General features: G+C 40.5%; 1 protein-coding gene across 16 annotated transcripts in view; it reads left to right on the top strand.

Moving 5' to 3' along the window:
* Nucleotides 1–13,388, top strand: part of WASHC2A (WASH complex subunit 2A) — a 55,381-nt gene extending 41,993 nt beyond the window's left edge. For 8 of the 16 annotated variants that reach the window (XM_077878564.1, XM_077878567.1, XM_077878570.1 and 5 more), the window contains 10 exons: nt 1,441–1,596; nt 2,749–2,931; nt 3,510–3,638; nt 3,767–3,847; nt 4,956–5,078; nt 6,251–6,313; nt 6,669–6,881; nt 8,542–9,150; nt 9,965–10,142; nt 12,680–13,388. In XM_077878564.1, coding sequence (XP_077734690.1) covers nt 1,441–1,596; nt 2,749–2,931; nt 3,510–3,638; nt 3,767–3,847; nt 4,956–5,078; nt 6,251–6,313; nt 6,669–6,881; nt 8,542–9,150; nt 9,965–10,142; nt 12,680–12,819 — 1,875 coding nt within the window. In that variant the 3' untranslated portion in view covers nt 12,820–13,388. The remainder of the gene's footprint in view (nt 1–1,440; nt 1,597–2,748; nt 2,932–3,509; nt 3,639–3,766; nt 3,848–4,955; nt 5,079–6,250; nt 6,314–6,668; nt 6,882–8,541; nt 9,151–9,964; nt 10,143–12,679) is intronic. The other 8 variants (XM_077878575.1, XM_077878566.1, XM_077878576.1 and 5 more) reach the window with 5 other exon arrangements.
* The last annotated feature ends 1,660 nt before the right edge of the window (nt 13,389–15,048 follow it).

Genomic DNA, 15,048 nt, shown 5'->3' with positions numbered 1-15,048 from the left:
TATTTTAAAGTGTGATGTGACTAAGTTATAAACCTACCAGTGAAATTAATTTCATGATAAAGTCAGCTTATTATTAGAAACATTTACAACCAATAGTTTGGGTGGCATTTTCTTTGGTTTAAGGGACCATGTTTAAGTTTCCTTTTTCACCCTAACCAGCTTGCATTGATGTTACATGTAGTTTGCAGTGAGACCAGCACATTCCACAAAAATTTTTTCTTTTAATCACTTCAGTGATTGCCTTATCACTTCTGAAACTGTTTTTTGGATTTCCAGTCTTTTATTTAAGCTTCAAATGATTATGCATTTTAAGGGACCTTGTCCTAACAATAACTAGACATCTTACCCTACTTTTTACTTCATTTGTAATTTTTTCCCTCGTACTTAGTAGGAATCTTGATTTCACAAATTTGTCTTCCTAACTTGATTCAGATATTGCTCCAGAGCTTACTTCCTCATAACATCTAGTCTAGTTGGTATGATAAGAGTTACAGTTTTTTCTCAAGATGTTTTGATTAATCATTTGCTCCAAGGATGCTGATAACTCTAGACAAGACACATAACCTCAGTTTTTCTAATCTCTGAAATCCCTGCCTCCCATGTAAGGAGCAGATGAGAGATGGGGCAAAGTGCTTGCAAACTTGCTTTGGCTACCTGTTTGGTATAAAGCACTGTGGTTGGCTGTGGGAATATATGATCCTTTCAAGAGAATGGACAAACAGATAGCTAGTAATGTAAATTAGGGAGCAAGTGAAGAAAGGCTAGGTAGGGGAAAAAAGAATTTTATCAATGTAGCAACTGGTACTTGCTGAAGAGGACAGGGGAACCTTTTTGGGTGACCTTGAGCTGGACCATGCTCGAAAGATGAGGAGGATTTGCTTCTACAGACAGGAACAAACAAGGAAGTGTGAAAGTTTACAGTAGGTTTGAGAAATAATGAGGATGGATAAGATGCAGATGAGTAAAGGGAGAAAATGAAGTGTCAGTTGATTTTAATGCATAGCATTTGCTTAATGCAAACAGTGCAGGTGTGGGGTGAGAGCGGAAGTCATCTGGTGGGTATTTTATTTTAGCAAGGCAGCTCTGGCTGACATCACTGAGCTGAAAAGTGAGAGGAGGGAGGCAGAGGGGAGAGACTAGTAGTTGTCTGGATGACGGAGGTAAGGGTCTAAGTAATGGCAGTATCTGTGAAGTGAACATGTACAGAGACAGGTGCAGGTGTTGTAGTGGCAGAAGTCGTAAAGTGCTGTGTCTGTAAGTCTGAGGTGGTGGCGTTTATTCCTGCTCCCTCTTTGGGCCCCCCCTTCCGTGTCCCCCACTTGCTCGCCTCCCATATTTCACTAACTCAAGAGGACTGTGGTTCCGCCTTGTTCCATACATTGCCATGCTAGTCAGGCACATTTGTGTTTTTAAGAATGTCATCTGCTCTTCTTTTGGTAGAAAAAGGAGACTGGCCCTGAGGTGCCTTCTTTGCTGTTCAGCAATGAAGAAGAGAAGGGGGCACCATTTGGAGTGAAACCTGTGGATAAGAAGGTTGAGGGTGCCGTAGAATCGTCAGAATTGGGGAGCACTCCTGTGGTTGAGGAGTCAGAAAAGGTAGACATTTTTTTGGCCTGTATATTCTGATATGTTTGTTTCTTGTGTCTTGTGAAACACACACACACACACACACACACACACACACACACACAAATACACACACCTTTTTCTTCCATAGAAAATAAGTGCTTAATTGAAAAATTTGAAGACACTGAAAAACGTGAAGAAGAAGATCTGATGTCACTATTGAGGGAAGTCTTCAACATTGTTCATGCTGTTCAGTCTCCTTTCTAGGCATATGTGCCCCCAGCGATGTGCATCTCTCCCATTTTACACTTTTAGTCATCTCTTGTCCATGTCTCACCAGGGTGTTCTTCCACATCTTGTTTTTCATTTAGGTTTCTCTCTCTCTCTCTTTCTCTTTTCGTATATTTTTTTAATTGGAGTTCAATTTGCCAACATACAGTATAACCCCCAGTGCTCATCCTGCCAAGTGCCCCCCCCCCCCCAGTGCCCGTCACCCAGTCACTCTTCCACTACCCCTTGTTCATTTCCCAGAGTTAGGTGTCTCTCATGTTCTGTCACCCTCACTGATATTTTCACTCATTTTCTCTCCTTTCCCCTATGATCCCTTCTCTCTCAATGTCTACTCTTTCTGACTTGCTCTCTTTGTAGCGTTTCTGCTACCCCTGGTTCTCATCTCCTTCCACCTGTCCTTGAATTAAAAGGACTGTTTTAAGAAGATCTTAATTTCCTATTCTTTTACATTTCGTTGATGTTGTTGGCTCTTAATTAGAGATTAAAGGGAAATTTCTCTCTGTTCTAAAATGTTTGCTGTCCTCTCCAGGGTGGTCTGTCATCTGCAGGAGCCTGTGGCTGCTGGCTGCTCCTGGGGTCAGTTATGGCCTTCAGTATCTGTATACTTTTTCTTTTTTTCTGACTTTTCTTGATCTCTGTGTGTTCCACTATTTACATTTAATCTCTTTTTCAGGGCCTATGTGAAGACTATCACATATATTTTTCCTGGCTCCTTGGAGCTATAGCAATAGAAATATTTTGTTTTTACTTGAAACATTGTGTGCCATTCTCTACTTTGAGTTTCTATGTCGTCCTTTTCACAGTTACTAAATTAACGAGGAGTTTGGGAAGCCCCACAGTGTAATTTGTATTTCTGGATGTCACTTATTTTTTTGTTGTTTCCATTTTCAGGGAGGACCTTTGATTGTATCTACTCAAGAAGTAGTCAGGCATTCTGATTTATTTTCTTCATCATCTCCTTTGGACAAAGGAACCAAAAGTAGAACCAAAACTGTTCTTAGTTTATTTGATGAGGAAGAGAATAAAACAGAGGATCAAAACAGCATCCAAGCTCCAAAGAAAGAAGTAGGAAAGGTAAGCAAAAAGCAATGAAGTTAGCTTCAGGTTTTTGAAAGGATAAAAGAATCTTACTGTGTCAGTTCTGTCATGTGAGTTAAATGAAGAATTGAGAGCTTTAGTTTCTCTACATCTTCACCAACACTTGTTGACTTTTTCTGTAATAGCCTAGTGGTGGTGGTGTAGGGAAACTGGAACCCTCCTTGCGTGACTGTTGGGAATGTAAATTTGGGTAGCTGCTTCAGAAAACAATTGAATAGTTCCTGAAATTGTTAAACATGAGTCATCACCAAGCCCTAGCAGTTCCACCCCTAGGTTTATATCCAAGAGTAATGAAAACATATATTTATTCACACAAACTAGAATGTAATCTTCTCAACCGCATTATTTATTATACTCAAAAGATGGAAGGATGGAAGGAGCTGAGTCCATTAACTGATGAATGGGTAAACAATGTACTGGAATATTATTTGACAATAAAAAGAATGAGTTACTCATATATGCTACAACATGGATGAACCTTGAAAGCATTCTGAAAGAAAGAAGCCAGTGATTTCCTTGGGTAAATCTTTAGAACTTCCCTCCTTTTTTTCCAGAGTCCTGATCCTGGTGCTCGCCCAAAGAGCACAGGCGTCTTTCAGGATGAAGAGCTCCTTTTCAGTCACAAGCTCCAGAAGGACAATGACCCAGATGTTGACCTTTTTTCCGGCACCAAGAAAACCAGGGTCAGTTTCAAAACGTTTTTCACATCATGACTTTGTTATCGTATTAGATGTTATGTCAGCAGCTCACCTAGTTCTCTTTTTAATTGGCTTTTGTTTTGGATATTGAATTTAAGTTTTGTCTATTCCAGTTATTAGAGCCAAGTGTTGGGAGCCTGTTTGGGGATGATGAAGATGATGATCTTTTCAGCCCTGCCAAGTCACAGCCTTTGGTACCAGCCTTTTGTTTTCAATATTGGGGTATGGGGGAAGGCATCTGGGAAGGAAATTAACATCTAGTTAAAAGAGTAAGGAAAATACAGGACTGCTTGGTTGGCTTAGTTAGTTAAGCATCTGCCTTTAGCTCTGGTTATGATCCCCTGCTTGGGCTCCCTGCTCAGAGGGGAATCTGTTTCTCTCTCTCCCTCTGCCCTTTCCCCGTACCCCTCTCCCTGCTTCCTGCCCTACACACATTCTCTCTCTCTCAAATAAATAAATAAAATCTTAAAAAAAAAAAAGAGTAAGGAAAATACACAGAGAATTGTGGTGCTTACTAGTAAAGGAATGGCAAATGGTGTGCTGATGAAGTGTGTATTGTGTCCCCATCTTGTATTCCCTAACTAACATGAGAGCATTAACCAGCCTAGGCTCTTACTGTGTTACAGGTTTTTTAAAAAAATTTATTTCTTCACACAGAGAGAAAGGCAGAGACACAGGCAGAGGGAGAGGCAGGGTCTGTGCAGGGAGCCCAATCATGACATGAGCAGAAGGCAGACGCTCAACCACTGAGCCAGCCAGGTGTCCTGTTTAAGACTTTTTTTTTTTTTTTTTTTTTTTTTTTTGAGAGAGAGCGAGTGCACAGAGGGGAGGGGCAGAGGTAAAAGGAGAGGGAGAATCTTAAGCAGGCTCCATGCTTAACAAGGAGCCTAACATAGAGTGAGCCAACATTAAGAGTCAGACATAGCCGACAGCCTCCAGAAGCCCCCAGATTTGTTTGATTTTTAAGTTGTTTATTGAAAGACCCATGCATGCAACATGGTGACTAGGTATTTGTGCCTTTCAGGTGCACAGCCTTAAATCTGAGTATTAGCCTGTTTGTGTTATTTTTCCCCCACTCCAGTAGATTTGTTAGGTACTCTCTGTTTTCTGTTTAGCATAGTGAAGACTCCTGAGAAGGTCAGTCTTTAGAATGCCATTTTTGAAAATGCTGCCTTCATATTAGTTCAACGCTCATTTGAGAAATGACTCAAAACTCAAGCCAGATTATTTTTATGAGTTATGACTTTTCTTTAAAATTTCTAAGCTACATAACAGGTGTTTGGTATTCTTTTTCTTTTGAAGATATCAGAAAAGAAGAGGTTAGTGAAAAAAGACCACTCTGTATCCTCTTTCAAGAACCAGAAACATCCTGAATCCACTCAGGGTATCAAAGAAAAAAGCACATTGAAACCGGAAACACCTCAGGTTAGAACTGCTTAAGGACTTTCAGCTCTTGTTTGCATCCCAGACAGAGGGACTCCATCACACAGACCCAAGAGTATTCAGAGTTCTCTTGATTAGGGAGGAAACAGCAACTAGGACAACCTCTCTTTACTGTGTGGTATGTGTGTGTGTTTTTAGTTTTTAAAAAATTTAAAATTTCACAATTAAAAATAGTTTTTAAAGTAAAGCTCTATGCCCATTGTGGGGATTGAACTCACAACCTGCAGATCAAGAATCATGTGCTCTTTTGACTGAGCCAGCTAGGTGCCCTTCTCGTGTTTTTTTTTTTTTTTTTTTTAAACACATCTCCCTGCTGCCTCATTTCTTCTCACTCTACAGTCCAGTTCCATGAAGCTATACTTATGATTACTGTTTTTGGACGACCTTCAAATTCAATTCCAAGATAGAGTTAATATAGGGTGAAGAATCTTTTTCCCATTAGAGCCCCCTCCCCCATTTCTCCCTTTGGGCTACATTGGAGTAGAATTACATTAGAATTAAATATAGATTCTGTCCCATTCCCTGATTCCCCCATTTTCTTGGCTACCTCTCCTGAGGTTACTGCTGATAGGTCTTTGTCCTCAGCAGTCTTTTCCCTGGAGCTCGTTCTGGAAACAGGCTAGAACTGGAGAGTGAGATATAGTTCTGGCTTACAGCTGTCTCTGGATGTCTCCCTGAGGTTCAGTGACCTGAGCTATGAAAACAAACCATTAGGGATAGCACATCTCCAATGACTTGCCCCATGTTTCAGCTTCCCTTGCTTCTAGAACCTCAGTGCATTAGGTTGTGGGTGAATTTCTGTGTGCTTTGTGATAATTTGCTGTGTGGGATAACCAGCATGGTAATTTTTCCAACTGGTTAGGTTTTGGTGCTCTGATAGAGTGTGATTCTTATGAATCTAACTCATGATCTTTGTGTGCCTTTATTCCATATATGATCTGACAGCATTCCACCTACACGTTGGATGAGGAGGCATAAGTGAAGTAATGTTAGTGCAAGGTTTCAAGGCCCCAGAAGAGATTTGAATGCCTTTCCCATTATAGAATTACAGAAAGTGACAGCTTTGCTCCATCAATTTAATGGGCATAAGTGTAATCCAAGAGACACTTTTCTATTTCCCCAATGGATTTTTAACTGAATGTAATTTCACACAGGACTCACCAGGTCCCGCTCCATTTAAAACCAAAGAGCCATCCCCTCGGATCTGGAAAATACAAGTAATTATAACATGTCTGGAATCTTCATTGCCTGCCTTGTGGCATCTATAAACTTTTTTGGATATTTACTTTTGTCAGCTGCTGCCAGGCATTTTCTTACCTCTTCCCCACCCTCTAGTTGTTGCTTCTTGTGTGCTGCATCTGTAACATCTTTTCTTTGGTCCCAATGGTGGGCACAGGTATATCATCCTCTGTTTTAATTCTAAGACTAGATCAGGAGACCTCCCTGCATTTTTCTTTCTCTTGTCGTATTATACATTATATATACCATGTCTCTTGTCATGTGTCAAGTAGTGATAATAGATTGCTGTGTTTAAGAAAACATGCAGAGTTAAGTTTCATTTTTCTTTTTTAGGCAAATTTAGCGATTAATCCAGCAGCCTTGCTGCCTGCAGTGGCTCCCCAGATCTCTGGAATAAAGCCTGTTTTGCCAGAATTGGCTTTTCCTTCTTCTGAACCTGAGAGGATCCACAGTCTGGAAAGTATGCCCACTCTTCCCAGTAGTGGGGAGGCCGGTGTGAGTTTTGATCTTCCAGCTCAGGCAGACACGTTACACAGTGCAAACAAGGTGATGAAACCACCTTTGCTTACTTCTCTCTTTTTTTTTTTTTTTTTTTGTCCAGAATAACTTGTGCATTTCTTCCTCTTCCATCAGTTACACATCATAGGCTGCCTGCCATTCCCCATTTGAAGGAGGCAGCTCCTCCTTCCTTCAGCCTCTCCACCCCTCTTTACACCTTCCTAATTCTGCCTTCCACTGCCTCTGTTTGTTACATTTGTATTCTGCTCAGTAGCCACAGTGAAGTCCCAGTTCCTCTAGGCTCTCCTACATTGCCATCCAAAGGTCTTCTAACACAGAGCAGATCGCTTCCCTCCTCTGCTGGCCTCCTTACTGCCCATCGGAGGACATTAAAGCTCCTTGGTTTGGTGTTTTAAAGCCTTTTATAAACCATGCTAACCAAAGCTTCCAGCTTGCCCACCAACCACACTATCAGCCTAAACTCGTCATATCATGCACCATTCCTTGAATATACACACTCCGACCCTCTGCCGCCAACAGCTTGTGCTGATTCCTCTGTCAGTAATGTTCCTCATCACTGACAGTTTACTCAGACTTTACTGCTTCTGTGATATTTCCTGTCCTGCCCCCTTGTCCTGCTCCCTCCGCTGAGACCCAATGGCAGTTACTTCCTGGCTGGTATGAATCTGTCACACCATTCCACAGGACTGCTGGATGGACTGAACTCTGAGGTTTTGCTTTCATTTTAGTTGGTTCTCTTTTCTGTGCAGTCTCCCTTCTCTAGAAAATCTTAGCTGATCTCTGAGTAAGCAACCTACCTAGGATAACCCTGGCAAATACATTCATTTTAACTACTTCCAAACCTATCTTCCTAATGAAAAATAAAATATCCTTCTTTTTGTTCTGTTTTTTTTTTTTTTTTTTTTTTTTTTGTTAGCCTTTGGTGAGGTGGGGAGGGTAAATACCTTGGCTACTTATTAAAATTATTTGTGAAATTTCTTTGAAATAAGCACACACAGCCAAGTACTTTGGCCAAGGTAGCTTGTACCTTCTTAAAACTCTTGATTGTGTGTTTTGGAAAATATCACAAATACTGCTTTATTACTAATAAGTAACTCATATTTTGTGATTATATTAAAAGTCTGCTTTCTAAGCCATATTTTTTATGTGAAATATTTAGCATTTGAATTTAGAGTTTGTTGGCTTGAAGAAAAGAGCCCTTTAGATTACTTCTCTTTCTTTATTGTCTTTCATCTTCCTGGTCTTGGAGCCTGATTTTAGGCTAGTCTCTGGCAAAGATTAGCACTAGAATTCCCTGATTTTTTGTTTTGAAAGGTACCCATACATAAACTGAGGACAGAGTAAAGGCTAAGGAGGTTGTGGAACACAAGAGTACCAACATGCCTACTTTGCAGGGTTCCAGCAGCAGATGAAGCCTTTTGTATGAAATTGAACAGATATTGCCCTCCAAAGAATCAAAAATGGGGAATATTAAAAGATTAAGAGTAATGCAGTCTTGGAGCAGCTACCATATGTCTTTGGAAATCTTTAGGAAATAATCTCTTCTCTGTCTTATATAATATCTTGATTGAGATAGACCAGACAGCCTTAAAATATTTTGAGTCACTGATTATTTGCTATGTTAGCTTTGAACACTTTTTTTTTCTTTCTAATCATTAGATCAATACGTGTTTTTTTGCTATTACAGAGCCGCGTCAAAGTGAGAGGGAAGCGCAGACCGCAGACACGTGCGGCTCGGAGATTGGCTGCCCAGGAGTCCAGTGAGGCTGAAAATGTGAGTGTGTCCAGAAGATCCATTGCATACTTGGCAGATGGCGACGTTTCACCAGGTGATCTTCAGCCACAGCCCAGGGCAGCTGGCAGACAAGACATCTCTGAGGCAATTGCCACTCCAACTTGGGCAGGTGGTCCTTTGTCTGTAGTGGACAGAAGCCCCTTTGCAAAATCTCTGGGTCAGCCTCTTGAGGATGACCTTTTTGATTCTGGAGATATCTTCTCCAAGGATACTGGATCTCAGTCTACGGGGAGAAGAAAAGCCAAGGCAAAGGCAGCAGAGAGCCTGGCCAACACACCAGGGGGAAGTAAAGAAAAAAGCCTCATGTTTCCTGCCTTAGATGAGGCAGGCAGTGATGATGACCTGTTCCAGTCTATTAAACCAAAACCAGCAAAGAAAACGAATCCTTTTCCCCTCCTGGAAGAGGAAGATGATCTCTTTACAAATCAGAAAGGCAAGAAGAATGAGTCAAAATCCAACAGTCAACAGGATGTCCTCTCAAAAGCACAAGATATTTTTGAGGTAATAGGACATAGTGGTACTTTTTTGGGCCTGGTTCTTTGTTAAGACAAATACCGAATTGGTATATTTGAGCCATACACTATAGTAAGTTTGTTTCATTGCTGCTTGTTATCTACTTGTGTAGTACTTATAATTAGGTTCTTTTATTAGTTATTTTGAAATTTACTCAGAAGTAGTTTTTTGTTTTGTTTCATGGTGGGGTGTTTCTTGGCTGGCCATAATTACTGATAAAAATCTTGATTTTTATAATTTTTATCAGCATGTGGTTGTAGTCTGTTTCCTTGGCATGTCACTCTGTGACATACACAAAGCCCCACCAGTACAGCTTAAGTGTTCAGCCTCTGGTTCTTGGGGAAAGAGTCCCTGGCTGGAGCTGACAACTTAGTGCAGGCAGGAAGGCCTTCATTGCCATTCTTTGAGCATATGTTTCTTGAGCATCTGGTACTGGAGGCCCAAAGTGAACTAGGACCAGTATGTTAGGGGAATTGGATACAGATGGGGCAACAGATAAATCACTTGTTTTCAGATAATGTTTAAGTACCGTAAAGAAAACGCCTCAGGGCAGTGGGACAGAGTGATGGAGGGGGTGGGAGACACTGCATCTAGGACTGGTAGAGAAAACCTCTCTGCAGAGCTGGTACTTGAGCTGGGACCAGAAGAAAGACAAGGACTGGGCCAGGAAGAGATCCAGAGCAGGGCATTGCAGGCGGAGAGCAGGTCACGTGGCTGTCCCAGGGTATGGTGGCAGTTTGCATTTCTACAACTTGGTTTAAAATTGTTTTACTTTTTTTTTTTTTTTTTTTTGCTCAACAAGGATGATATATTTGCTACAGAAGCAATTAAACCTTCACAGAAAATAAGAGACAAGGAAAGAACATTTGAATCCAACCTATTTGATGATAAAATTGATATCTTTGCTGACCTAACTGTAAAACCAAAAGGAAAGTCCAAAAAGAAAGTGGAAGCTAAGTCTATATTTGATGATGATATGGGTAAGTTTGACTTTCTATGTATGGCACAGAGAGTGATTACCATTCAGTGACTATGATTTCTCTGGCCAGCTTTGTTTTGGCTCTTTCCTGAAAAATGCTTCCTGGTGGGTTGCCTTTGGCTTTCTATGTAATTCTGAGTTAGGCTGAGGATGGATGAGTAAATGGACTGGTTATTTTGGTGAGACAAGTTTTTTTGCTCTGATGGTCATCAAGGAATTTGAAAGAGCCCAGAATTTGACCTTTAAATATAATTTAGTGACGTGGATGGAACTGGAGGGTATTATGCTGAGTGAAATAAGTCAATCAGAGAAAGACAAACATTATATGGTCTCATTCATGTGGGGAATATAAATAATAGTGAAAGGGAATAAAGGGGAAAGGAGAAAAAATGAGTGGGAAATATCAGAAAGGGAGACAGAACATGAAAGACTCCTAACTCTGGGAAACGAACTAGGGGTGGTGGAAGGGGAGGTGGGCGGGGGGTGGGGGTAACTGGGTGACGGGCACTGATGGGGGGCACTTGATGGGGTGAGCACTGGGTGTTATTCTATAGGTTGGCAAATTGAACACCAATAAAAAATAAATTTATAAAAATAAAAAAATGAATATAATCTAACTTGTATTTTAGAATTTGACCTTTAAGTATAATTTAACTTGTATTTTTGTATTGACACCCCCTACCAATCATCTGTGATAACTCCGAACATTCTCCTCTTCTGAAGGGAAGATCAGAAACTGGCCTACAGGCTCCAGTAGGCTGAGGTGGCTGCCTCAGGTGGGGTGCAGTCATTTGAGTCCATTCTGACTGAAGAATGAGTGTCAGTAGTTCAGAGAACGCAGAGGGAGTGCAGGAGGAGAGCAGGATTATATATGAAAGCAGATTATAACTCAGACTTACTGTCTCATCAGAGATCCTGTGTATTTATAAACATGGTCATTTTTCCCCTGGGTATAACATCTGCTTTATTAATGGGCCAGCTGAATGCCTGATCTTAAATGTTAAATGTTATGTCTTGTGGATGTCAGTGGATGGGACTTGAGCTGAGGCCAAAAACACTTTCTCCTCCCTCCCTTCCCCCTCTACTCCCCCCTCCCAGGCCTAGGCTTTGGGGTTAACTGGGAGAAAGCAGCTGCTGCAGTGCCACATGGGGGCTATTCCAGGAGTAAGCTATGTGCTTTATCTCCACCTGCTTCCCACCACAGGGGATGCAGAAGAGACCTCATTTTGTTTTGTTTTTAATTCAACAAAAATAACGCATAGCTGTTGTAATAGGTTATTACTATTTGGGAAGTATAAACTGTGAAAAACAATCCCTAGAAGTAAACGTTATTGAGAGTTTGATGTGTATTCTTTCAGCCATGGTGGTGTTCGTAGAGCTTCATATACATAGAAATATATACTTATTTTTTCCAAAAAAGGAATATATTTTCCCTGTTCTGCTGTTCCTTTTAGTCACTTAATGTCTTCTTATGTCAGTACATAGAGATCTAGGTACTTCCTTGTTTTTGGTGGTTGAATAGTATTCCTTTGTATTCAGCCAGTGGCATATTGAAGGTTATTTAGATTGTGACCAAGTTTTCTTTATTAAAATTAACACCATGGTCTTTAACATTTGTGTATACATATCTTTATGTACACATGCTAAAATGTAGGATAGAATCCTAGCAGTAACATTACAGGTGAGTAGGATGAGTCATGAAACATTAGAGTCCGTTGAGTCAAACATGAATATGGTCATAAAGACTTTTATCTTTAGCATTGACATGCCTCAGATAGGTACATTTATTCTGAAAGGGGGTGACTTCTATGTTGGATTTCCCCTTACTTTTTGTATTTCCCTTTCCTTTTAAAATCCAGTGGAACTGGAGGGTATTATGCTGAGTGAAATAAGTCAATCGGAGAAGGACAAACATTATATGGTCTCATTCATTTGGGGAATATAATAGTGAAAGGGAATAAAGGGGAAAGGAGAAAAAATGAGTGGGAAATATCAGAAAGGGAGACAGAACATGAGAGACTCGTAACTCTGGGAAACAAACTAGGGAGGGTGGAAGGGGAGGTGGGCAGGGGGTGGGGGTGACTGGTGACGGGCACTGAGGGGGGCACTTGATGGGATGAGCACTGGGTGTTATTCTATATGTTGGCAAATTGAACACCAATAAAAAATAAATTTATAAAAAAAAATCATAAAATCCAGTGGGAAGAGAACATAGAAGTAGGTATAATGTCACAGATAGTAAAGTCAGGGGCAGAATTAGTGTTGTTATCCTTCCCTTTTTTCTCTTGTCCTTGTGTACACACGTACCTGTGTAGCTAAGAAAACTGGTCAGAGAGAACCTATGACTTGTATGTGATCATAAAACTTAATTAGTAGCAAAGCCAGAACCACAATCTTAAGAGGCTTGGCTCTTAGTGTTTTTCTTGTCCCATACTGTTACCAGACTTGACTGTTTGGTGATTTAATGTAGATGTCTCTCAAAAGCACCTATTTTCTTGCCTAATCAGTGAATCTTTTTCTTTTTTTTTCTTTTTAAAGATGATATTTTCTCCTCTGGTATCCAGGCTAAGACAACCAAAGCAAAAAGTCGATCTGCACAGGCAATGCCTGAACCAAGATCTGAACAGAAGGTGTCCGACATATTTGATGATCCCCTGAACGCCTTTGGGGGCCAGTAGAGCATACAGGGTATCAACATCTCACCCTTCAGTTACATCCTTGAGTTAATGATGCTGTCTTACGTACTCATTGTCTTAATTGGGTTAGAAAAAGCAAATACTGAAACAACCTCACCTCTTTCTCACCCAACATGCTTAATTTTTTTCTGCCTTGGTTTTAATCATGCTTAGTACTGCAAAACAAAAATAAATATTTCACAATGTTTTTTTTTTTTAAACTATATTTTTATTTAATTAGCCCTGATGGAGCCACAGTATGATTTAGGGCATGTTGGAGGAGAAACCTCTGTGTGCCTTTAATGGATGGGCAAGGAATTCCAGAGGAAGCAATGCTAGACAGATGACCAGGAGTATTCCTTTCATGGATATCATCCCTAGCTTAGAGCCTAGGGAGGTGATAAAGGAAGAGGATGAGAGATTATATACTTCTCATGACTCTTTACAGTAGGTAAGGAGGTTTCCTTGGATTCCACTGAATTCTAAATGCTTCTATAGGTCAATTAATGTAAGGTTTGGCAAACTGTGGCCCTCTGGTCTGTTTTTGTAAATAAAGTTTTATTGGAACACAACCATACCCATTCATTTACATATTGTCTATGGCTGATTTCACCCTACCTACAATGCCAGATTTCAGTAGCTGTGACAGAAACTGGATGGTCTACAAAGCCTAAGATACTTCCTTCTGTCTGAAAACAGTTTTTTGATCCTTGTTCTAAGGCATCTGTTTCCATTCATATGGAGCTTTGCATTTTGTGAATGAGGCAGAATGAATCCAGATAAATGGAAGGAAAAGTGCTGAGGTTGGAAATGTCCTTCTGTAGAGCAGCACTGTTGCATAGAACTCTGCACTGATGGGAATATTCTATAACTATGTTGTCCAATGTGGTAGCCACTAGCCACATGGATAGCTGACCCCTCCTCCAGTCCATGTGTTCTTGTGCTGTGCCCTGTTGGTGCTAACTATTCAAACTGTAACTATGGCACAGTCTTATAGGCAGGTTCAGTTTGTTTCCTCAATCCTGAAACCACTAACTTCTTCCTTGGGCACTTTTAAGATTGAACTTGGAATTGCTGATACCAAATCAGAGATTTTGTACAGTTCTCACAGATCAGCTGTGTGTGCTCCTCTGCTCTGAGAGTGACTTGATGGCAAAAGAGGGTGCTTATACCTTCTGTTCCTTAGGTTGTATGTGTTTATAATTACCTGCTCCTGTGCCTGACTCAGTAAGCATTTGTTAAACATGTTGTTTTCCTTTGGGAATGATTACAACTGATCCATCATTAGGATTGATCCAAGGAATTTCATGAGAAATTAGATTTAGAAAATATGCAAATTGCTGTTTTGAGAGGCTTGAAAAGGGGAAGGAATTTATACTTCTTGGTCCTCTGGTAGGCACTTTCCATGTTCTTTTTTTCAGTCTCCATAAGTCTACTAGATAGTAATGTCCTTATTTTATAGATGAGGCTAAAATCTGGAAGCAGAGTATAATAGTTGGAAAAAAAGCCAAAGTTTGGCTTTTTGTAGTGAGACCTAGACTTAAATCTGGTTCTAGAATGGCTTGAGTGTAGGCAAATTGTTTTACCTCTCTTAGCTTCTGTCTCCTTCCTTGTCAACTTTGTCAAGTGTTCAGTACCAACTGTGTAGGATTGTGATGAGAGAGAATATACAAAGACCCTTGTTGACTACATAGCACTTGAAAAATGGTGGTAGATGATAAGAAAGACTGATTTTGGCCAATAAAAGAGAGCTTCTGTGTTGGAACCCAAGGCTACAAGCTCATCTACCTGATTCCACAAAGCCTGTGATCTTAGTTCTTCCTGACTGAAGTGAGGAGGCAGGTTGAAAATAAATTTTTGATTCAGTACGATTCAGTCCATCCCAGTCACTATTTTAGAATTGGTTTACAAAGATAATAATATCTCTGTCCCTAAGGGGCTCCAGTCTATTCAGTATTGAAGTTTAAGAAGGAACCAGGGTTGAGAGCCTGAAGATGGAGATCTTTAAACTCATCATAAACCCCAGTGTATGCAGAATGTTGGATTGTGGAAAATGGTAGCTGGGGTCTCAGGGGAGACCTACGAGAAAGGATAGAGATTAGATGTTGGGGTTCATCTTAGATTTATTTCTCGGATTCAAGAGGAGGATGCTGCTGCTGCATTTGGAGTGGGATTACTGTTCATTATCATTTTGGTAATCCACCTAGTGTAATAGGCCAGTTCAGTTGGAAA

The sequence above is a fragment of the Canis aureus genome, chromosome 29 (assembly GCF_053574225.1).
Source record: "Canis aureus isolate CA01 chromosome 29, VMU_Caureus_v.1.0, whole genome shotgun sequence".
NCBI lineage: Eukaryota > Metazoa > Chordata > Mammalia > Carnivora > Canidae > Canis > Canis aureus.
Note: the sequence above shows the minus strand (reverse complement) of the source record. Positions and strands in the feature narration are given on the sequence as shown.